Genomic DNA, 23,952 nt, shown 5'->3' with positions numbered 1-23,952 from the left:
GATACCTACTCTGTCTTCCCATAGCTAATGTATAACGCATGCACAAAGCTGCTAGATTACAAAGCTGGATATGAGTAGAATGTAAATATATTTTTTAATCTATTCTTCTTTTTCTCTAAAACTAATTACCTGATTCCGCCACACGTTTAATCACTAATACCTCATAATGTGTGTGCTCTGATTTCTGTTTTTTTAGTAGAAATAAATCTATGCAGCATAGATTCTAGCAATGTATACAAATTCACACAGTATTTCATAAAGTAAGTTTAATTTGTGTTGCATTAAAGTCAATAGACTTTTTAGATTCTTGAAAATCATACTATTCTTGAAAATAAAATAAATGCTACAAGTATCAATGCAATGGGTTTTATCTGCAATTGTGTTACCCCATATGCATGTTGTGGTATTTTTATCAGCCTACATAAAAAAAAACCTTTAAAGTGTTGTCATTTAGTCAACTTCTTTTATTTTTTTACGTTATTATAGTAGCCTATAATGTTATCAACTGTATGATTTTCTTTGAAAACAGTTTTTGTTGAATTTTTATAGACAGTTGTTCAGTTTCACAAAAAGGTCTTAAAAAGGCTATTGCGGTGTTGAAGGGAATAGAGAAGGCCACATTTGAAATTTTTCTGACAAATACCTGTATGAGCGTTACTAAGTTTATGGGGATGAAATCCTCTAACTGTGCCAGACTGCTGGGTCCCAACATTCAGCACCGCAAAGAACAGAGCCATGCCTTTGAGTGTTTCAGTTGGGTTGGGTTTGGATTTTCTGCTAGTGGTTTTTTCCTGTATAAAGTTGACCTGGCAAGCAGGTGAAAACTCATGAAAATACATCTTGCCAGAAGCCAATAGGTGCATTAGCCTCGATTTAGAAATGTTTCAGGCCCATGAAATGTAGTGACGTCTATGACGTCAACGCGTCAACCAGAAGTGGAGGTCTTAAGTAAAACAAACATGGCTATGGAAAAAATAGCAAAATGATGCAACTTTTGCCTTTTGATTGGGAAAGACGTGTTTTCCACTCATCTCATTTGATAAGATTTTGATTTATCAGTTAGTTCTGCTTGTTCTAAAACAAATCATGAATGTGATACATCACAGCTGCTACTGCTGCTGCGGTTGTTATACGCTAGACATCAGAGGAATGTGCCGCTTGGTGATTTACCCAATCAGCTCGAAGAACTGTACTGAATGTTCCTCCCTTTTGTGAACACTTTCCTCAGAAGCCTTTCCAGATTGATACTGTGTAGAATTAAAAATAAACTACACGCATCAATCTGGCTTATGCCAGGTTAGTATGCAGTAGAAGATACTGAACATTTTAGCAAAGACACTATTTACCACATCACAAATGTGTATTTAGCATTAAAAAGATAGACACAAATATTTATAATTTCCTCAGAAGGAATAACTACATGAAGGAGGGATTCTACACTATTAAATGTAACATGAATGAGGCTACAAATTTTTTTGATAGATTATAATCCTGGGAATAACAGAAGTTTAGGACAAAAAAGTGAAAAAATCTTATCTGCTGTTTAATAAAGTTCTTCACATTCAGTTATTTTATAAAGTAGTCAGGATTCGATCTTAAGTTCTTTACACTGAAATCAAACCATAAAGCCCTGTACCATAGAGTGACTTTGAAAAAAGAAAAACCCAAAACAAGTAACTCCTTAAATTATTATGTTTTTATTTAAGGGAAATGGTTAGGGAATGTGGTTAGGGAAATTTAGGCTGTTTGGGCATTTAGTGTTTGCTGAATCAAATGATCTGTGATTGACGTCATTGGTCTCTTAAAAAAACTGCAGTCTTGCATTTAGCTTAGATACTTACACTGGGCTTGAGGTAGCTGTAACGTTGAAGCCTGGCTTGGCCTTTATGGAATGGATGAAGACAGGATGCACCGATCATGCTGCTGTAGGTAAAGTCTGGCTTTAACTCATCCTGGAATTTCTGAATTCAGCTTTTGATGAAACAGGGCCCAGGGCTATTTAAAGCAGAAGGTGAAATCAATGTTTTTCCACTGCCTTCAATACATTAAAATTATAAACCCTGAAGCAAGGACAGTCGATCATCGAGCATCAGGGTTTTATATTTTATTTCAGATAAAACTGACTGAAAGTTACTTTCTGAAATCAAGGTTTGATTTATATGGCAGATTAAAGCAGGCTATGGAGATAGGCACAGAAGAGGGTTGTATTCTTCTAATGCCAGGCCTCTACGCGATTCAGATTAGAGTTAAGGCTACATAATCCAACAAGTTTTAGTAAATTAAATTAGTAGTCGTGTTGTTTAGCACGATTGTGGGCCGAAAGCTCCAGCTCCTGGAGCTAGAAACTGATGCCACAGTAGCGCCATGTTTTTGTTGGGCCAAACGAGAGCTGGCCTAGCACCAAGTATGTCAAAGCGGAAGGTTTGGAGTTTACTACAGCTTGCACATGAGAAGCACCACTCTGCAAGTGTGTGCGACAATGTTGCCAAATGCTGAATAGTCACAAATGCTTTTACATCAAGGAGTAAGTGTGCTGCCAGAACTTCATCCATCTTGGTTTGCTTTGTTTTTCTCATGGTCATCCTCTTCTGCTTTTATTTCCGGTGGTCTTCCGTCTCCGTTTGAATACATGTCTGATGCACACGTATACTTAGTGCAGTAGTTGGCTCTAAATCAAAAAACGACCCGGTTTATTGAATGCACCCGGTTCCTGCGCAGTCGAAAAGGCCTTTAAGAGACAAGAATGTGAATGGAATCTAGAACACTGCATCACATGTGTATAATTATAGAAAACTAAAAATATTACTTTAGTGACTGATTTTTTAAAATTTTTTATGATTCTTTATTGTTTGTACAGCCTGCCTTATTTTGTTTTCCTACATGACCACTTGTCAGGTTTCACTAGAGGGCCCCTCTTGAGAGAGGACCTACTATCAGGTTGCATATGTCCCCACGTGCCTGTGGTTAACTGACAGCTGCCTAAATGGGACAATGTCAGCCAAGGAGAAATGCGGTTAATCCTCAGTGTGATCTGGAATATCGGACGGCATGCTCATGTCTCCTGTGTCTCCAACAGGAGCGACAGAGGCTGGAGACCATCCTGAATCTGTGTGCGGAGTTTAATCAGGAAGACAGCCCTGCAGAGCTGGTGAGGAGCGGCCCAATCGGGGGTATTAGAGGAGTTGGCTCAGATTCAGGAGGAGGGGTATCTCTTGGGGGAGCAGAACGAGCCAAGAGGGTGGGAGAGAACGATGAGGAGACCCAGAGAGAGGAGTCCAGCAGCACAGAGAGCACCCATCAAGAGGTACAATTCACCCATACAATGTCACACCATATAATTGGATTTTAACATAAAATAATAATTAATCTGTCTTTAGTGTGAGCTGTTTGCTGGACAGGAGCAGGTCTACCTGGAGGAGGAGAGGAAAAAGGTCTTGGTTCGAGTTGACGACTTAAAGTACAGAGTTGGTGAACTGGAGCAGCAGCTACAAGAGACCAAACAGGAGGTCAGAAGAAGCACACATTCACAGGCTTTCACAGATGCACACTTTAGAACAGACTTCATTCCTTCATGACTGTTATGTTTATTTAGAGATTTTAAATGATCAATTAAACAATTTTATTATTTTTGTGTTTGAGGCTAAGCTGGATTTTCAAAAACTTCAGCAGTTTAATATGAGGAAACTATGGAGTCAAGTTTATTCCATTATTGTTGCAAGCAAAGGATGTGTTTTGACAATTGAAATGAAAAAAAGCTATTCAGAAATTAAACTTTGAAGGTTTAAAAAAAAAGTTTTAAGAGTAAATTTCCTGTTTTCTTAGATGATAATTTTTTTCTTACAAATTTTATATTTTAAAAATTTCTTCAGTTTTTTTTTTTACGTTTTTTTCAAAGATCATTTTCATGATGGCAATTTATTCATATTTCAATTTACAAAACATGTTCTTCTCTTGCAGCAGCTATGGAAATCAAGCAAAAACATGCTTTTAATGATTTCTGTTAGAGTAGCTGTTAGGATCTCAGTGACATTTCATCAAATTGGGTCAAAGTTATACATTTTGTACATATTTTGACACACGTGAATTAGAAGAACTACACAACAAGCACCAACTTATGCATGATTGTTTCAGAATAAAAACATTTTTTTGGGAATTTCCAGTGCACCACGAGAAAAAAAATATGTTAAAATAACAAATGCAGTGGCTATGACTATGAAGGACCTAATCCTGCATTTGTCTGTAGGTGGAGATGGAGCAGGCTCTGCTGCAGGCCGAGAGACGGGCAGAGCAGGAGCAGGTGGAGGCTGAAAATGAAATCATCGCTCAGCTGCAGCTCAAACTCAGTCAGCTGGACAAGACCTCTCAAAAAGAGAAGGACAAGGTGAGAGGGTGATGCACTAAATGCATGTAAATGACGTACTTTCTTCCTCTGGGTAATACATGAAACTCACTTCTTTCTAAGTAAGCTGTATGGAGACAGGTGCCTTGCAAAAGCATCCATACTCCTTAAACATTGTATGCTTGATATTTTTACATATTACGTAATTTTAGCATCCGTTTCCTCCGCACAGCATGCACGCAGACTGCTTTTCCACATCAGACACCTAGGAAAAAAAATGTAACTATGCAGACATGGAAAAACATGGTGCACAAGCCTCAGCTTCTACTGGTAAACTTTTGAAAATATAAACATTAAGTAAAATCTTATAATGTGGCCCATAATTATAACTACGATTAAAACATTGTGAAAAGCTCAAGGAAAAAAATTACATTTACACTTTAGAGGACATAAAGAGGCTTTGAAAATGTTAAAAACATCTGTGATGATGTTTGACAAGAGCCATCTTTATTAAAAGAGAAAAGCCATCACGGATGAGGTTTCTGCCTCCAAGAATCTACTCTGTCCTGGGACTGTCCTGGAAAGCCAAACACAAAACCAATAGAAAACTCCAATGACCAAGCAGAACGAGTGTGCTTAGTAGGATGGAATTCCTGGTGCTTACAAGCTTAAGGGTTCCAACTACAGGTCAAATTGACAAAACCTCCTTGATAGGTGTCAAAAGGTTTTCCGAAAAACTGAGCGAAAGTTGAATTACCTTTCTATTTAAGCCTGTTCTGTGGTTTTCATGAACCAGATGACTGAGAATTTGCACAGGCATGCTGCAGACATGCCAGCATGGAACTGAGGTAGCCCTGGTAGCATTGGATGTAGCCCAGGTAACAATGGATCTAGCCCAGGTAACAATGGATCTAGCCCAGGTAGCAATGGATCTAGCCCAGGTAGCAATTGATCTAGCCCAGGTAGCAATAGAGGTAGCCATGGTAGCAATGGAGGTAGCCCTGGTAGCATTGGATGTAGCCCAGGTAACAATGGATCTAGCCCAGGTAGTAATGAATCTACCCTAGGTGGCAATTGATCTAGCCCAAGTAGCAATGGATCTAGCCCAGATAGCAATGGATCTAGCCCAGGTAGCAATGGTGGTAGCCCTGTTAGCAATGGAGGTAGCCCTGGTAGCATTGGAGGTAGCCCAGATAACAATGACTTTAGCCTAGGTAGCAATGGATCTAGCCCTGGTAGCAGTGGATCTAGCCCAGTTAGCAGTGGATCTAGCCCAGGTAGCAATGGATCTAGCCCAGGTAGCAATGGATCTAGCCCTGGTAGCAGTAGCTGTAGCGCAGGTTGCAATGGAGGTAGCCCAAGTAACAGTGGATCCAGCCCAGGTTGCAATGGAATTAGGGTAGGTATTTTATCTATCTATATCTAACTTTAAAATATTTGGTCTTGGATGGTACAATGCTGCCCTCTAGGGGCTATCAGTTTAAATGATAAACATCTACAGTCTACCTTTTGTGATTAATGCTGTGCTGGATTTACCTGGAAATCGGGAATGTAGAGTGATTTATGATGTGTTTTTAAAGTATACTCCCCAGCTATGGGTTTGTCCCAATTCAGGGGCTGTGTCCTTGAAAGGAACTGTCCTTCGTGGGTCAGGACCTCAAAAAAAACGAAAGTCAGGGACCGTCTAGCCTTCAGTAACCATTCAGCCCTCACCTCAGTGTCGCCTAGCAACCATGACACTTGAGGGATAGATCTGGGCTCTCTGTGATCATTTGGAGAACTTTTGTTTCTAATATGAGTAAATTTTAGGAATAAGTCCTCTATAAAAGTCTGTGTTTTGACCATCTCATAAGAATATGCTCTATTTAGCATGCTAGCTGTTAGCTTGTCACATCTACCAAGAACTGCGTACTGATTTGACACTGGATGCTGTTCTTTGTATTTCTTGACAAACAGAAGCTTGTCAAACATGCTGTAAAGCAACTAGTTTTAGTGTTTTAGTTTTCTGGTTGTGGCTGCTCTTATTTTCCATTGTTGGTATAAGACCATTATTACAGCCATATAAATAATTTAAAAAACATATTTCTAAGTGATATTCTGGGTAGAAATGGATGTATCATAAACAACATATCACTCCTACGAATCACTGAAGAAATATCCTACAAGAAGAAGGTAATCAGCTGCCTTCAGCAGTTAGAAAAGGACAAAGCGATCGACATGCAAAATACTACCGGCTGTAACTAGGAGAGGCCGTTCCCCAGATCTACGGCCTCCCAGAAATACACCAGGAAGGAGCTCCAATCTGGCCCATCATCAGCAGCATTAACTCTGCCACTTACAACATTGACAAATATCTCTCTTCCATCATCGCTCCTTTGGTTGGCAATAGACCACATCACATTGCTAACTCACAGGACTTCTCTAACAGGTTAAAGGACCCGACAAAAGACACGGCTGAGACCTTGGTCTACTATGATGTCACATCTCTTTTTACTTGCATCCCCACCACAGAAGCAGACTCCACAGTAAGGATGCAAGAACTTCAAGACCATAATCTGCCAGATAGGACCAACCTGACCACTGACCAAATCTGTTCTCATTTGGACTTGTGCCACACCACCACATACTTTCAATTCAGTCAATTTCATGTGTCTCCCATAGTGGCAAACTTATACATGGAAAAAGTTGAAAGCAGAACTCTTCACTCATACATGGGAACAAAACCCAGTCAATGGTTCAGATACCTGGATGACCCATAGGTCAAAATAAAGACCAAGAACATCAACTTGTTCACAGACCACATCAGCGCAGTGGACTGATGCATCAAGTTCACCCAGGGAGACGTGGAAGATGACAGCTTTGCCTTCCTGGACTGAGTGGTTCACATCATGGAAAACAGACAACTTATCCTTGAAGTTTACAGGAAACCCACACACACCAACCAGTACCTCCAGTACCAACAGAGGAAATATGAGAGAACAGGGACACATTAGGACATCCCTAAAGAACTGTGGTTATCCCAGACAGGCTTTTGTTAAAAACCAACAAGAAACAAGGTTGACAACGGGGTTTATTCTGTTCAGTGTAGTGAAGAGTATACAGACCTTTACTTGGGAGAGACCAAGCAACTGCTTTACAGGAACATGGCTTAACACATAAGGGGCCAACTCTTCAGGACAAGACTCAGTGGTTCACCTACACTTGAAGGCAAAAGGACACTCATTTGACGACATCCATATTCTGGCCAAGAAAGACCATCTACTAAGCAATTTTAGGAACATTATCCAGAAGATTAACCTTTCATCTGCCCTCAGCTGACTCACACTTTAGTGAGGCATGTGAACGAAACTACTCTGACAAGGGAGTCAACAAACCATCAGAACCCTGTAACGACTATTAACATCGCCATGTTTGGCCTGACGCTCTGATGCGATCTACCTGCTCACACTGTACGGCTAAAAACCACGTCGGACTCAGATCCGCAGTGAGATGGAGCTGCTCTGACTCGTCTATCTGGAAGCCAAACAAATAGAATGGTAATATTAAGCTCGCTATAGTGAAACGCTGTGCCCTGGCAATTTGTGCACCGTAGAAAGCCCTGGAAAGAAAAGGCGACGACATATTTGGAAAAAAAGACATGGCGAAGCAAACATTGGCTACGACGGTCTGTCAATTTTACAGACAGAACTGCATTTCACTCATTGCATCCCTGCCACTCTGCTGTGTTTACATTTGAGAGGAAGAATAAAAAGAAAAATCCTTGTTTGCGCATGCACCCTGAGAGATTTGCCCACGACGGTCGGGAGAAAATCAAACATGTTTGATTTTCTCCCGACCTCACGATTCCTGATCGTAAGGTAGTCGTGAGAGGCTGATCACCCCTCGTAACCCCCTGTACACTACACAACTCACGATCAGGCTGAAAGTTGGGCCGATTGAAAGATTCTCGCACGACTGGAATATTGCCCCTAAAATCGCAGTGTATGCCCGGCTTTAGACCTGTATATTAATCTCAGTGCTCCTCACCAATATATCATCAATAATACTGCTTTTGTGCCTGTGTATCACATTATATCCACATAAAACATTGAGGTTAGTTGTTTCAAAATTAGAAAAGTATAAAAAGTTTAAGGGGTGAACTCACTTTTGCAAGGTTCTATAAATGTTAGCTGATGGCCTAATAAACCAAAAAGCACCGCCTGTTTTCTTCTCTAATGTTAACAGCAGAGGTCACAGACAGCCGCTGCAAAAATGAAGCCTTTCTCCTAATTTAACATCTTTACAGCACTGCAAGCTCTGACTACCAACCTAACCCTAATCTCCTTAAAAGAGTACACTGCTGTTTACTAACCTATACCTTTAGAGCATCACTGCATGGATTTTTAGTTGCCCATGATTTTTTTTTTCTCCCTGGTACGTGGGCATGTGTGGGTGTGTTTGTGTGTATGGGTGTGTCTTTGTGTGTTTTTAGGGCAGAGCTTATGTGTCGGCTGAGCGGAAGGTCCTGGAAAAGCAGAGGAATGAGTACAATGAGCTGAAGAGGCAGTTTGAAATGTGCCCAATCTTGTCTCTAAGGGAACAGTTACAGGAGCAGCTCAGCAGGGTCAGTGTTCTCATGCAGCCCACTGGCTGGGAACAGTGAGTTATATTATCCTGAATATTACAGCACCAAACCACCTGCACAGAAGTAATCACTGTAACACTGTATTTACCTTAAAGCGCTCAGAAACATCCTAAGCCGTGTACAGTTTGTTCTTTGTTTTTTTTCTGTTTCAAAACGAGATTGCAAAAAGAAAAGAACTGTTTATCTTTTTTGTTTTTAAAACCTTATTGCAAAAATAGTAATAATAATAATATTGTTGCAAATAATAGTAATAATATTGAAATAATTAAAAGTAATAAAAGTTCTTTCAACTTAAGAAGAGTTTTGTGTCTTTACATTAAAAAGAAACAATAGGTTAAATGAACCAAAATTATTTTTGTTTATGATAACTAAAGTGGAAAGGTAAATAACTGAATAGGAATTTAAAAAAAAAAATGTGTGTTTGCCTATTTTAGCTACTAAAGTTGGCTATACTAATCAGTTTTGGACGTTTTTTGTAGCTTCAGCTGGAAGACTGTTGAAATTTCCTAAGACACTGGCAATTTCTGCACTCAAATCCTTTTCTGCACAGATTACAGAACCTTTTCAGAGGGAAAACCCCACTGTAAAATCAGTAAAGCTTCATCATGGATCATGTCATCATGGAGCAGCACACTGCTCTATTATGATGGTTTAGAGCAGTAGAAGAAACCCACTATTATGTATAGACACCAAAGTGAAGACAGAAAATGCTAAGTAGCTGCTATGTTACCGTCCACTGATAATCAGACAAACATGACAAAGTGGTCAACAATGAATTATTTGCCCTGTTAGTGTTTGTTACCACCTTATCCGTCCAAGAAGCACGATTCGTACCATCAGCTCATTTGCGCATCTAGACATACATCCGGGTGGTCGTTGATTTTATTTCGTGAAAAAGACCTAAATTATGTTTTTCCCTCCCCAAAAATAGTAAGCATAGCAAAATATAATGTGTTAAAGATTAAAAATATATTTCCTGAGAAAATAAATGCCTTAATATCCTCTCTGTGTTATCAGTCCTCTGTGCCAAAATCTGCATCTGAAATGGGATCATACGCTACTTCTGGGAGCTAACTTATTTGTCTTTGGATTTAAACTTTAATCTAGTCTTTGTATGTTTTAATTTTTCCTTCCTTTATGGTAAATAGTTCGTACTCTGAAGAAAGAAACAACTAAAATGCAGATAAACATGGTTTAATCATATTATGCCAGACTGCTCTGAGCATGTCCGATGATGACGTCAGACAAGCACTTTAACAGAAAAAATTGAAAAAGCATCAAAATTGCCTTAGAAAAGTCATAAAACATTTGTTTTAAGATGTGTATTAGCATTCCTTAGTGAGTTAAGGATAGAAATAAGTCATTTTTTAGTACCATAAATACATTATTTATGGAAATCCGGATGTATATCTGGTTGCGCATGCGCAAATGAGCTGATGGTATGGATTATGTTTCCGGGACTGATCGAGTAGTGACAGTGCTTATAGAAACTCTAAAACACCAGATGTTTTAGACCATGATTTTTGGTTCTAGTAGAAGTTCTGGAGTGGTACACTATCAAAATATGAAGCACATCTTTAATATGACCATTTTAATAAGAAAAAGGCAGCCTTTATTTTTTGGAATCTTTGTTTTTCTACTTTAATTAAAAAAGATTAAAAAAAATAAAATAATCAGCGTTTTACTTTTTTTTTTGAAACAGAAAACACAAAGAACAAACCACACAGATTTGTCTTATTCGGCAATTGTAGATTTTGTGATCCCTATTACATGAATTTTTGGGCTATATATATATCAAAGATGGTCAGTTTGTCTTTTAAAGAGCCATTGATGTGTTTGCAGCATAACCTTTAGTCCTATAGTTTCATTGACATCTGTAGTATTTAGTAACAAGCACTAAGGTATTAACAGCTTTGCTTTAAAATGAATGCATGCTTTTACTTACAAAAACTTTAATCAATGAGGTCATTATCAGATTTATTGGTTTCATGCCTGGAAACCTGTGGAATCAGTTCTTAAGAGGATATTAATTGAGATTTTGTGTTTAATAATCATAATACTTTTTTTAACAGCTGAACTGTCTGGCATTATGATTTAAATCCGAAATATTTAATTTTAGCAGTTATTGACTTTCATTTCTATAATTCTCAAGTGAGATCACATTTAAAAACTTTGTATAAATTACTTAGCTTGGGTTAATATTATTATACTAGTTGGTTAATATATTACTTTTATGGCAGACTCAATATTGAGAAGCTTCAGACTTTGCTAAATATTTATCAAACTGAACATGCATTTGGCAATAGTGGAAATTAAAAAAAATTCAGTAGAACCAAGCTTAGTGTGAGTGCCCAGCTACAATGACTGGAAGTGATCCACATGAAAAAATACACACAGAAGCAAATATTCACAAGTTCTGTCTTTGTTAAAGAAAAAGTAAAGAATTACCGGGAGTAGAGGCACTTTAGTAGAGTTAAATCTATAACAGACTTAAAATGATCAAGCTCCATCTTACATCATAAATCTGGTTGTTTGTTTTGTTTGTAATGATGTCATCACGTCGTGATTCCGGCGACAACGTCGCCACATTTCCAGTAGATTGGATCAAGACACTGAGCAGCGGCAGCTGGTTGTCTAAAAGAGAGGAACAAACAATGAATGATTTAGCAGTCCTTTTAAGGGCTAAGTTAAAGTGGATATTTTAAAATTTACCCACTAACCTCTAACTTCATCCTATGTTAACATTGGCTTTTCTATCTTCTATTTTGATTGAAAAAAGCTTAGCATCTGATCCATTCCTTCATCCTACATCACAGTCACATCCAGTTTGTGATTGTTGTCGTGATGTGACAAGACACAACAGTTCAGACTTTTCCAACTCCATCAAACGTCACTGTGCATCCATCGCAGGTGTCACTTATTTGTTGCTACACTGTAATCACCAGGATTGTGCCTATTGCATTGCTTTGCATATATATAGGGAAAACATCTAAAGTGATGGCTTCGAATGCTAGAAATCCCTTTGATGTGATTGCACAACAACAATAAGTCTGCAGGTTTACTAGAAGTTCCTTAAATTTCTAAAAGCAGAATGGGAGGAAGTTCTTATAGTTATCAGGCTACCAACTACCAGTTTTGGTCAGTGAGGCAGATACTGTGTCTACTTTTAAGGTTAGACTGAAAACTTCCCTTTATAGTTTAAGTTGCCCAGATTACCCTGAGCTATCTCTATAGTAATACTGCTATACTGTAAGCTTTGGTTTGTTGGAGGACATTGAGACCAATTCTCTTTACTCTGCTACATTCTATTTCTATTGGCTGTGACACAGGAGGGGCATGAGTTGGGCTGTTGCTGTCAGCAACATCCTCTATAGATGATAGAGTTTGACTTGTTTTCCAGTATTTCATCCTGTTTCTCTGCTAGACGGCTATAGGCTCAGCTTTTACTGTGACAAGAAATATAATACTTAGACATATTAGAACCGGTTCAGAGGTCATCTGTTGAATTGTTTCTTTATAGACAGAGGGACCTATATAGCTAGTTTTGTGTGACTGTTTCTGTCTCCTTGAACCCCCAGTCATACTGAGCCTAACTATACAATGCATGTGAATGTTCTCACATCCTCATCGAGAAGTAGCAAATCCTGCAAAGTCAGTGACTCAATGCAATCGCCTGATCTTCCTTATAGAATGCTTTGAACCAATCTGTCTGGGTGATTTGATTGAATTGTCTCTGCAAAATGGCTTAAGATGGCATGTGATGTAAACTGGTTCTATATAAATAAACAGACTTTCATTGAAAATTGAGTGAGACACGGTTAAAACTGGATCCCTAGATGTGTTCCATCAATGTCTCTTTATATGCATTTTGAGGTATTGCATTAGAAGAGGTCGGTGGATAGAGAAAAATTTCAATCAATTTACAAAATTTAGTAATCAAGTTTTTGGAATGAGCAAATATGCTAAACAGCAGATGGAAACACATTTGTCAAATACGTTTTGATACAGTGAACATTTACCTCACTTGACTTATCAGCTGTTTCCATTGGCACGGTCCTGAATGCCAGCATTTGAATCAACATCTCTGGATGGCATGTGACATCTTTAATACTAGCTGACATTATCAAATCAGTATGTCACATGCGGGATTGTAATACATTCGCTAAAAAGTTATTTTATTATTGATCTATTATCCCTGCTAGCTTGCTACCCCTACTTCCTTTTTATTACCAAGCGTAATCTAAAAGCATAACCTTTTGGTCTACATTGCATGACTATTTGGCTCCCATTGACAGAAATGTGTCTATTATCATTAATTTTCCTGACATTTAAATAAATTTGCATTAAGATTTGATGGAAACAGGGCTAAATATATATTCAAGTAAGAGAGAAAATAAAGTTAAGGAAAGTGGTCATTATGTCCTCCAGCAGCCTAAGTCTACATAAACACGACTACAGTGATGGCTACTGAACCCTTTCTAATAGAAATAGCTTAATCAACAAGCAAAGCCCCTTTGGTAAATTTATGCTCGATACTCAGTTCCAGTTTATTGGAATGTTTTGTTGTTTCCCCCCCTTTTTTTCTTTGCTATGTTCATTCGTTTGTTTTTGCATTTCCACCATCCCTTTCTGCTCAAACTTTTGAACATGAACACTGAACAGATCATTTTCATTGTTAAAAATATGTTATCTTTCAATCAGAACAGATAATTTAAGTGCAAACACTCTCTGTTAGCACTGCCATTATTTAAAAATATTAATTTGTCCTGGTATTTACCCAATAAAATTAAATTTATAAGAATAGGTCTTAAGTTGAACCTGTACCTCATAATATGTGGAAAATTCTTTCATTTGTATTTTTTTTAAAGAAAGATTCTTTGTTTATATTTTTGTCAGATTTGTTCATTTTTTTGCTCAGCCTGAGCATGTGCAACATCCTCTAAGAGACCTGATTCCATCTTTTTAAAAGGGGAACACAGAATAGGCTGTAGCTTATTTTATTTTAATTATATATAATTTATGAAAAATGAATTTAAGAATTCTGCTTGGCTTTAAATAAAGTGCCTAATTTGGATTATTACCCACATGTGAACAGACAGCTGAGGCTCTGGATTGTGGGACCAAGCAGTTTGAAGAGCTGGAGTTCTGTCAGCTGGAGGAGGAGAGTCGGCTAGAGGAGAAGAAAGAAGCCTGTTCTTCTCAGCTTCTCCAAAAGCGAGCAGAGTATCATTGCAGTGTTGCCAGCAGGAAGGTGGGGACACACGCAGCAGTAAAATAAAACATTTAGACAGTAGTTTACATAAAGTCATTATCAGAATGAATGCCAGTATTTAGGGCTTGGAATTGGATATTTTTTCTGTGTGGATTGATGATGTAACATGCAACTCAGCTTGGATTGCCAAACATGGGTGCACATAGAAAAGCAGGCAAGGCTAAGCTGCAAGAATGCATATAACTTCAAATGTTGGGTCCATGTCTGGTAACTCAACACCTTAAGCTCTTCTGTTTAAGGGTGACCAAACCTCTAGTCAAGATTATGCCTTGATAATGGTTGGGCAATGTATGTGATAACTTGTTCAGTGTCATTTAATCACAAACTATTAGATTGTGGTCTATTAGGGGGGAACAATCCTCAAAAAACTTTGGTCTTGTCTTGTGCACCCATAATAAAAAAAAAAAAGTTGTATTATAAGCCTTCTTAAGTAAAACAATGGTTTAAAATAAGTTTATGTAAACTTTTGACTGGGAGAATCTTCTAATTCAAGAAACATCTGACTTAACAGGAAAGGATGGCTGCTCTGGAAGCTCAGGTGAAGCAGTTGGGGATACAGGCTTCCCAAGATTGTGAAAAACTTACAAAAGACAAGATGGCAACCCTTCAGCTTCTGCAAAAGGTGGGGTTTAAGGGAAGCTAACATTAGCTCCCACAGGAAGTTACTGAATCTGTGACATTGCTTTGCAAATAAGTCTTAAATGGGTCATAAAATGCAAAACCGAGTTTACATTATCATAGATGAATAACGATAGTTCAGTGGGTGAAATGGACGTACAGAGAAGTTCAAACCCCATCAACACCTCCTTTTCTCTGCAAATCTCACAATTCTAAACTTCCACCATAAAGGGGGTGAATCAAAACGAAGCCCCGAGTAGATGTAACTCGGAGATGTTGCCTTATTTGGTTCTGGCCTGAAATTGTATGAAATTTTATGAAATGTCAACTGCTGGGCCACTGACTGGACCTGACCTCAGCCGGAGGAGGGGGGCTGGGGGTCGGTAAGGCAGGCGGGGGGAAGCAAGGGGCCGCCAGTATCCAGACTACCGTCAGACTACGGTCGGGTTTGGTCGCTCCTTCCCCTGCTGGATCCCTGCCCCCTTCCGCTGGGGGTTCCCGGACCAGCCCCGGATCTGACGGCTCGATTCGAATGCCCGGTGTGTTTCGACTACGTGGTGCACTGTAGTTGAGCAAAATCCCTGACAATTTTGAAATTCCCCCAGATGTTTTTTTAGGTATGAAAAGTAGAACATGTCCGGGAAAAGGAGGACGTCTTGCCACCCTATCATATCAACAATTTTGATGTTTCATTGAGTGAGTTCTTGTTGCTATGATGTGTCTTAGGTCAGCAGCTTTTCTCGTTGTAAACCAACTAATCAGCGCACAGTTTATTTAAATATTCATGAGCATACCTTAAAAGGAAGAAAACCGGTCGTTTCATTCTAGGGCTTATAACCAGGCATGCATTAGGGCTCATAGAAAAGCAAATATGTCACTTTCAGCCCAACCAATGTTACACAACCTATTCAGAGACCTTAAGGACCAGCACCAAATACCCAATATAATCATTCTATGAACCCTTTAACAAGATTTAGCACAAATAAATGCATAATAAAATTTCTTAAATAAGTGCTTTGGGTGGAAATGTAGATCAAATAATTAATAGGCCAGAATGACCATTCCTATCAATTATTATGAATACATTTCTATAGAAAATAGACTCTAAAAACTCACATGTTATATTACTTAACCAAGTTATGTCAACTGGTTCCACTCAACTTAGTTGATTGAATGCAGAGTATTATATTTCTACTTTAAACAAAATAATTAAAGAGAAACAGATTAAGTTCACTTAATACAACATAGTAGACTTAAGTTTGTATAACGTAATTCTATAAAGCTAAATTTAACAGATGCTAATTCGGGTTAATTATGCCAGTTTAGTTCAATTTAATTAATATTTTTGTGTTGAATTAATAGAATTTATTAGGATTTCATTGATCGAATTTGACCAATTGTTGCAGTTAAACAATCTAGATTAGTAGAATCGATTGATACAACATTTAAAAAAAGAAGTGCCCCAAAAGTGAAGGGAACAACTTGCACTTAGTTTCGTTGAGCAAAATTATTCAAATTTTATTTGAAAAGCTAATTTCAGTAGCTATGAATCAAAAAGCTTTGATTCTATTTATGTTTAAGTGAATTTAGTTAGTTTGGAAACTGATGTTTGGTTTGGATGATGTTAAGTAGTCTCTTTTGTGTGTTTGGTTGATTCATTACTTTTCTTTATTGTTGTTTGTCAAAAATAGTCTGAAATAAATTCCCATTCATTCATTCATACTTTTTTTTTTCAAATTTTTTATGCAGTTTTACCCATTATAAATCAGTTATTTTGCTGCCTAATATGTAAAGGTGAATTTCAAATAATGTTCATTGATTGTATTTATCAACCACCAAAATGATGTCTAAAGTGCCTTACTGGGTAAAGTAAAAACTTAGTTTTAATGTTTTAAATTGATTAATGCCACTAAGCATCCTGTTGTAGTAAATTTAAAATTTAAAATCAAGTCTTTTGTTGAATTACAATCTCTTATTTAAATACAAGACCTGTCTATATTCAGCATAAAAACTTGATTTTAAGTATTAATATGACCATTAAAGATTTAGATATACCAAGGAATGTCCCAATTTCATTTAATTTCTTATATGGGAAGCAACTGAGGATAATATTAATTTGCATGCACACCTATTCAATAGGATTATGTTGAAATCAATTCCTTATATTTAGGTATTTCAACATTTGTTGTTTTTTAAATGTAATACATATTTTCAGCATTAAAGTATAACTTTTGGTTGCACTTTGACTGTAAAACTGTTACATAAAGCAAACAGCATCCCTATTTAACTTTTTAAAGTGTATTCATGTAGACAAAGTGCATATGGGGCAAAGTATTAACACCTGTTTTTTCCTATTGGATTATCCTCCAAGGAGCAAGACGCGTTATGCAGCCTGGAGAAGAGGTATCACACCCTGACAGGAGGCAGAAACTTCCCAAAGTCCGGCAGCAGTATGAAAGAGGTGAGCAGGTACATGTCAGACACCAAAATCACCAAACCAGACCTGAGCTGGAGAAGAATTACCTACTGCACCAGTTGGATTATTTTTTTCACTCAGGTAAACTTTTTGAACAGGAATCGCTTCACATCAGCGAACCTGACCTTGTTTATGTGGATGCTCCTCCTCATAGCCCCTGTCCCTCCTCTTCTCACAACCCCTCCCCTGAGCTCTGTCCTGTCAGGCTGCAAGAGGTAACTGAGGAAATTCCAGTTTGAAAGAAATCTCAGTAACCTTAGGCATGTTGTGCTTTAGCACAGGTTACACATTTTAACTGGCCTGCAGTGTGTGGTGGGGGTTTGACTTTCTTGGATCTTGGAATTTAGTCTTAAAATGTTTTTTGTGATGGTTTGCAGTGCCTTGGAAAAGTATTCATAACCTTCAACTTGTTTTCTACAGAATAGTGCAAGTGCCAGAGTGTGAAAAAAAAACAAAGTTGTTGAAAATCTGTAAAAATCTTTATTAAACTCAGCTTTGCAATCTCTGTGCACAGGTTTTTAAAATGTGCACAAACATATACATATATATGTATGTATATGTCAACAAATCCCTGTAAATTAATAGCAGGTATGGGCAATGCATCCAAATTCTCCCCAAATATCCAAGAACTAAGGGCACAGATTATAGAACTGAGCACACAGTTTAGGAAAGCTTGAGCAGAGATTTGCAACAGATTTTTGTCTATACCTGTTGACACTTCCCAGGCCCTGTTTTCCATGTTCTTATCGCTTTTGGGGCAAATAATTCTTGTTTTGTTTTGTTTGTTAAAATAATGGATTATTTTGATATTTGGACTTTGATAATAATGCATAAAGCAAAACATAAATATTTACCAGAAACATTACAAATGCTATTGGAATTAGAAGAGGAGGAATGTAGGTCTTGGTTTGATTTTAAACCAAGTTTTGGTCAGCTTTTGGTCTATTTTCCTGTGGTGCATAATTATTATTGTGTTAATCATAATTATTTAAACTATTATATAAAGAAAGAAAGAAAGAAAGAAAGAAAGAAAGAAAGAAAGAAAGAAAGAAAGAAAGAAAGAAAGAAAGAAAGAAAGAAAGAAAGAAATGTAAAAAAATTAAAAATTAAATTTGGATTTTAAGGTAAAAAAAATGAGAAAAAAAAGTTGGAAGGTTATGAATATATTTCTGTGGTGCTGTGATTTAAAATAAATAGAAGCCAGGTGCATAATTGTTAGTTATGTTTTATGAAATAATTGTTTGCCAGGAGGGGCTGTCCTCAGCTTGTTTGTGCCTATGTTGTGGCTGTTCATGCAGGAGTACCTCAGGCTGTCTGATGTCTATCGGATGTATGGAGATGCTTATAAGCAGCCTTACTCCTCCTCCCCCGCTGCTCTCCACTGCCTCTCCCTAACTGTGTCTCCAACTCTGCAATGTGAGGTAGACTGGCTTTCTGCACTTTGCTATGATGACTGCTCAATAACTAAGATCTAAATGTTTGAATAGATGCACCTTCTAACATTGTTTTCTCTACACTCTGCTCCCCTTTCTTTTTTAAAAATGTATGTTGTTTTTCTCTGCATCTGTGCAAAGGACTACATCACAGTGAGTCAGTTAAGCCAGATCTTTGGGATGCAGAGATGTAAGCCCTCCTCTTCCACCTCTACTCCATCATTCCCTCTTGCCTCGTCTGAATCTTCCTTCACGTGCCACTCAACTGCATGTGGTTCTTCCTCCTTTCTTTCTGCTCAGGTTTGTCTCTTATAGAAGCATATTTCACGTGTATTGCTGCTCACTGTTGTTCTTTGCAGAGTTTCAGTCATTCACTGAATTCCTGTAACTATTGCTGCTTCAAATGAATGTTGTCCAGATATCTTTTTTTTATTATTTCAAGCTGTTGCACTTTGGTATGCTTTTTTTTTTTGTCCTTGGCTGGATGCTTGTGATCACAACAGAACCATGCTGAGCTGAGCAGGAATGCAATGCCTCCCATTAATCTTGAGCGCTGGTACCAAGACATCATGGCTGCTGGAGAGCCTCAGTCATGTCCTCCACCACTGCCTGCAAAGTCTTTTTCCACACGCAGACATGGGCAGGTAAATTCACTTATTCACTAAATGGGGCCGCCCCCCTATTTGCTCTTAGGAATATTGCAGCTCTCTAGGTCTAGGATTATAAATCTCTCTGGCGTTTAATTCTCCAAAGGATGTTGGTGGTTAATTTTCTCTTTTATTTTCTTTATTGTTTGTACTTATCTTTATATTGCTTTTATTCATTTTATGCAGTACTTCGGTCCTGTTGTTTTTTTTTTTTTTTAGTGCAATATCAATAAAGTTAGATTGGATTATTAAGTTATGGTCCAAATAAATACTGCTTAGACACACTGTAGTTGATCTTTTTAGATGTGTGGATGTGATTATTTGAAGGACGTCTCTCAAAATTTAAAGGCAGTAAATTTTTGAGAACGCTGTGTAGAAACTTAAGCCAACAGGCGACCCGAAACAAGTCTGCTTAAAGCTTTGCTCTGAGTTCTAAAAAAAGAGGAATAATAATTTTCCAGGGAAACTACATGGATGTTTTTTGACTATGCAACAGATAGCAAAATGCTAAATAGGACAAGTCTGCCACCTAACTGTCCGCTCTGCGCGGAGATAAGGCAAGTTGACATGTTGCTAAATGGCCTTCAGAGTTGTATGGTTTCAGTTTTTATCAGCTTATTTAGAATATAATAGAAAATCCCTTTATTGTCCCACAAGGGGGGAATTGTGGTGTTAAAACAGCATTACAGCATGTGGACTTAAAAAGTGTATAAAAATAGCAGAATAAGTAACAAAGTTAAAAATATATGTTTTTACAAATATAGATTATGTGCATCTGGAGAATAAATAATCAGTACACAGCTGTGGACATTTTTACAGTAATGAATATGTTAAAATAGCAGCAACACCAGAGATGTGCAAAAATGACAGCAGCATGTTATTTCACTGACTAAGACAGAAACTGTGCAAAATCTGCGTGAATGTAACAACTTATTGAGGTTGTTGGGACAGTGGTGGTTATAAAGTCTTCCTGCTGCTGGGAGGAAGGATCTGTTATGACTCTCTTTGTTGCATTTAGGGTGCAGCAGTCTGTCACTGAAGGAACTTTCCTGTTCAGTCACAACTTCATACCTGGCACGGTAGACATTATCAAAGAGAGATGTTATTTTAGTGAGGGTTATTTGACTTGTTTTGTCTATTTAAAAGTCTGTTTACATACAAGTTTGGGGTTTATCAAAATATTGTGACAAAACACCCAAATAAAAATGTTATAACCCTCAACACACTAGTTAGCACACGTAGGCTAAAAGTTAGATTAATACAAAGGTGTCAACAAGCAGGTCTTCTTTAAATATCTATAACAGCAACTGAAATTTTGTGATGACAATCTTGAGGATGAATGATACTGGTATGCTTTTTTTTTTTTTTTTTAATAGTTTTTTTGTTTGGGCTGCCAGCCATTGTGTGTTGCCCAAAGAGCAGTCTGTTGTTAAGGGTCTGGCTCAAGGAGCCTGAGTGGCATCTATGGGGCTCGAACTCAGAACTTCAGCATTCCAAGCTCTATGCACTAACCACTAGGCGACCAATCCCCAATTTTTTTTTTTTGGCTTTCACTGTGCAGCACCAGGGAGCAGTCTGGGGTTCTTGCTCAAGGACCCTGAGTGGCAGTCTGTGGGGAAAAAAAAGAAGCTATGTGGACGTACTGTGTATACTGTATATATCCTATCCACTTTTTTCTTCCTTTGGCACCTTCTTCTTCTCATGTCACCATTTGAGCTGATGTAACAAGTAAATTTCTACACTGTAAGATCAATAAAGACAATCAATTCACAGTCCTGGTGTTGATAAAATGTGGTCTTGCTCTTGAAGTATGTTATTGGGCAGTTGTGGCCTAGTGGTTATGGAATAGAGCTTGGGATCCTGAGGCTCTGAGTTCGAGCCCCACTCCCATAGACTGCCACCCTAGGTCTCTGGGCAGAACTCTTAACCCCAAACTGCTCCCTGGTCGCCCCATGATGGCAGCCCACTGCTCCCCAAGGGGATGGGTTAAATGCAGAGAATGAATTTTTCAAATGTGAGATCAATAAAGTTCAATTATTATTAATTGGCACACTTAGTACCTCCACTTAGTACCTTTCAGGTTAGCTATTAGTAAAATTTTTTAGGTATCAAGTGATCTAGACTTGTACTAAAGTGAAGATCAATTGACATTAACTGCAGGTAAATGAATCATTTATATTTAAAAGAAGCTTAAAATTTTTTTGAAATAACCCATTTGATGCTCAGTAGCCAACAATTGTTTTTCTCACAAACTAAACCCTATTTATGTGAAAGCTTGATAAATTAAAACAATTTCACATATAATCAGATTACATTAAAGCCAGTTAAAATCTTGCAACTCTGACTTTAGGGAAGCTTAATTTAAATTCTTCAATAAACTGTCAAGTAGAAGTGGGAAAAAAAACTTATTTTTAATTTATTAAACTTTTTAAACTGATTTAAACTTGACTTTGAATGTGTTACTTGTTACATTCATACAAAACTTAGACAATCTGACTCCTACGTCATTAATGCTTTACAATCTTTGTTACCCTGGTGACCCTAAGGAAACTCAATATTTGCCAACATTGTTAAAAAGGTTAGAGATATAGGATGCCCTTTAGTGGTTAAAATGTGAGGCAAGCCAGTCACTACTTCTTAACATTTATTGTAAGGGTAAGTATAGACCTCTATGTGCTCCAAGAAAAGTATGATTTACATAGTAAAGAAATGAAAATAAAAACACACAATAAAAACCAAGAAGTGGACAAAAACTGATCATTAAACCTTTGTTTTTCTTTTCCTTCAAGATGTTAAAGTCAAAATCAGATGGAGAGGTTGGACAGGGGCCATCGACTGCTGTCTGCAGCGCTGCACTTCTGTCTCTCTCCAGTGGCATTATGCATGATAGAAATGCCCCCTCAATGGTCAGTTTCATGCTTTTAAACACTCATCGAGACTTGACAGTTGTTCACAGCATGACACTTTCTTCTGTCTTTCATGGTGCTTACAGTTGATGCTGAGAGAGAAAAACCCGTTAGACATGGATTCCAGGAAGCAAACATCTCTGCACTGCAAAGGTATGTGACTGCGTTCTCCAAATGCAAGCATGAAACAAACAGTTTATGGTTAGATAGGAATGCAAGTGTCAAAGAACTATAGATTCATTAACCAGAACATTACAACCACCTGCAGGGCAAAAGTATGGGGCTGTGTCAGCTCTATTGCATTCATACGTTACACTGTTAGCATATAAGCTGGAATGCCCAGGTTGAAAAGAAATTAGATTTATCAGCCAGAACATTACAACCAGCTGCTTGAATTGGTGGAGGGCCTCTTTATGCTGCTATGAAATGATGTCAGGGCGTGAACGCAGCATCTCTGTGGGAGTTTGGATCAAAGTACATTCAATACATAAAAGCAAAGCATTTACCTAGAAGATTGTAATGAGATCATGACTTCTATTCACTTAATCTGTTAAGTGATTTAGGTGGTTTGTTATAAACAGTATATCACCAGTGCACACTCAAAATTAAATCAATCATTTAGTCAGTTGTTGGTTGTAAAATATGTTTTTGTCAACAAGGGACGGGGGTTGGTTGCTTGAGGACCCATAAGCAAAGATGAGTGAGATCTATATAAGTTCTTGTAGATTTAATGAAAAAACTGAGACGAACATCCAAAACACAAAAATACTGACAACCAAAAAATCAGCAAACATCAGGCAGAAGTCACATGGAAATCCAGAGAGGAGGAAGCAAATAATAATCACCAACAGACCAGCAACCATTGAATGAACATTAAGTGTATAAATGGGAGAATGAACAAAGACCAGGCTAATCAGCAGATATGGAGCAGGTGTGGATGGAAGAGACCAGAAGGGAGCTAGGGGAAAGGAGGCTGGTACAAGGGGCAACAGAGAATGCTTAAACATACATAAAATGGAAAATAAATCAAAGATCAACAAAACAGAATAACTGATAACTGAAAAACAAAAACTCCAAAAAGGGGAGAACCTTAACAGTTTTAGATACAAATAGGGCCTCAAATAGGGCATGCTATAGGATAAAACCAAACAATGATAACAAGATAAGAAAAAAGCACAGAAACATGAAAATGGAAGCAATGAGGACATAAATTTGGGTTAATTATGAGGACATAGAACAGGAAGAAAGTACCTGAGTGAAGCCAGGAATCAAACTGTTATAACTAAGATCACAAATAAATTTAATGAATATAATGTCCTTCAATCCATCCGCCCCCACTATGGGTCAACAATCCATCACAAGGCAAACAACCATTCACTCACACACTCTTTCTTAAAATCACAATTAAGAATGATCAAATAGCCCAACAGTTTGGAGTACTCAGAGAAAAAACATACATGTGCACGGAGAACATCCATGCTCCACGCTCTAAAAGGAACATTTAGCTGCAACAAATGAATTCCTCCAATTGATAACAAGTAATTCAAGCCAGTTTGCTTGACTTTATTCATTCAAGTTTTCAATTTATAAACTTAATAAAGTAAGTGTGATCAACCTGATTCACTTGTTATCATTTG

The 23,952-nt window shown here is 37.7% G+C and overlaps 1 protein-coding gene across 1 annotated transcript in view; it reads left to right on the top strand.

The window, feature by feature from the left end:
• Positions 1–23,952, top strand: part of LOC107089861 (pleckstrin homology-like domain family B member 1) — a 58,696-nt gene that overhangs the window by 21,702 nt on the left and 13,042 nt on the right. Inside the window, exons 7-19 of the mRNA XM_015382880.1 lie at positions 3,077–3,304; positions 3,378–3,506; positions 4,244–4,381; positions 8,811–8,942; positions 14,059–14,214; positions 14,747–14,857; positions 17,225–17,314; positions 17,428–17,544; positions 18,628–18,750; positions 18,904–19,062; positions 19,266–19,406; positions 22,199–22,315; positions 22,402–22,468. Of these exons, the coding sequence (XP_015238366.1) occupies positions 3,077–3,304; positions 3,378–3,506; positions 4,244–4,381; positions 8,811–8,942; positions 14,059–14,214; positions 14,747–14,857; positions 17,225–17,314; positions 17,428–17,544; positions 18,628–18,750; positions 18,904–19,062; positions 19,266–19,406; positions 22,199–22,315; positions 22,402–22,468 (1,708 nt within the window). The remainder of the gene's footprint in view (positions 1–3,076; positions 3,305–3,377; positions 3,507–4,243; positions 4,382–8,810; positions 8,943–14,058; positions 14,215–14,746; positions 14,858–17,224; positions 17,315–17,427; positions 17,545–18,627; positions 18,751–18,903; positions 19,063–19,265; positions 19,407–22,198; positions 22,316–22,401; positions 22,469–23,952) is intronic.

This window comes from Cyprinodon variegatus, unplaced genomic scaffold (genome assembly GCF_000732505.1).
Source record: "Cyprinodon variegatus isolate N-32 unplaced genomic scaffold, C_variegatus-1.0 Scaffold268, whole genome shotgun sequence".
Taxonomy (NCBI): Eukaryota; Metazoa; Chordata; class Actinopteri; order Cyprinodontiformes; family Cyprinodontidae; genus Cyprinodon; species Cyprinodon variegatus.
This window is presented reverse-complemented; position numbering and strand designations above follow the sequence as displayed.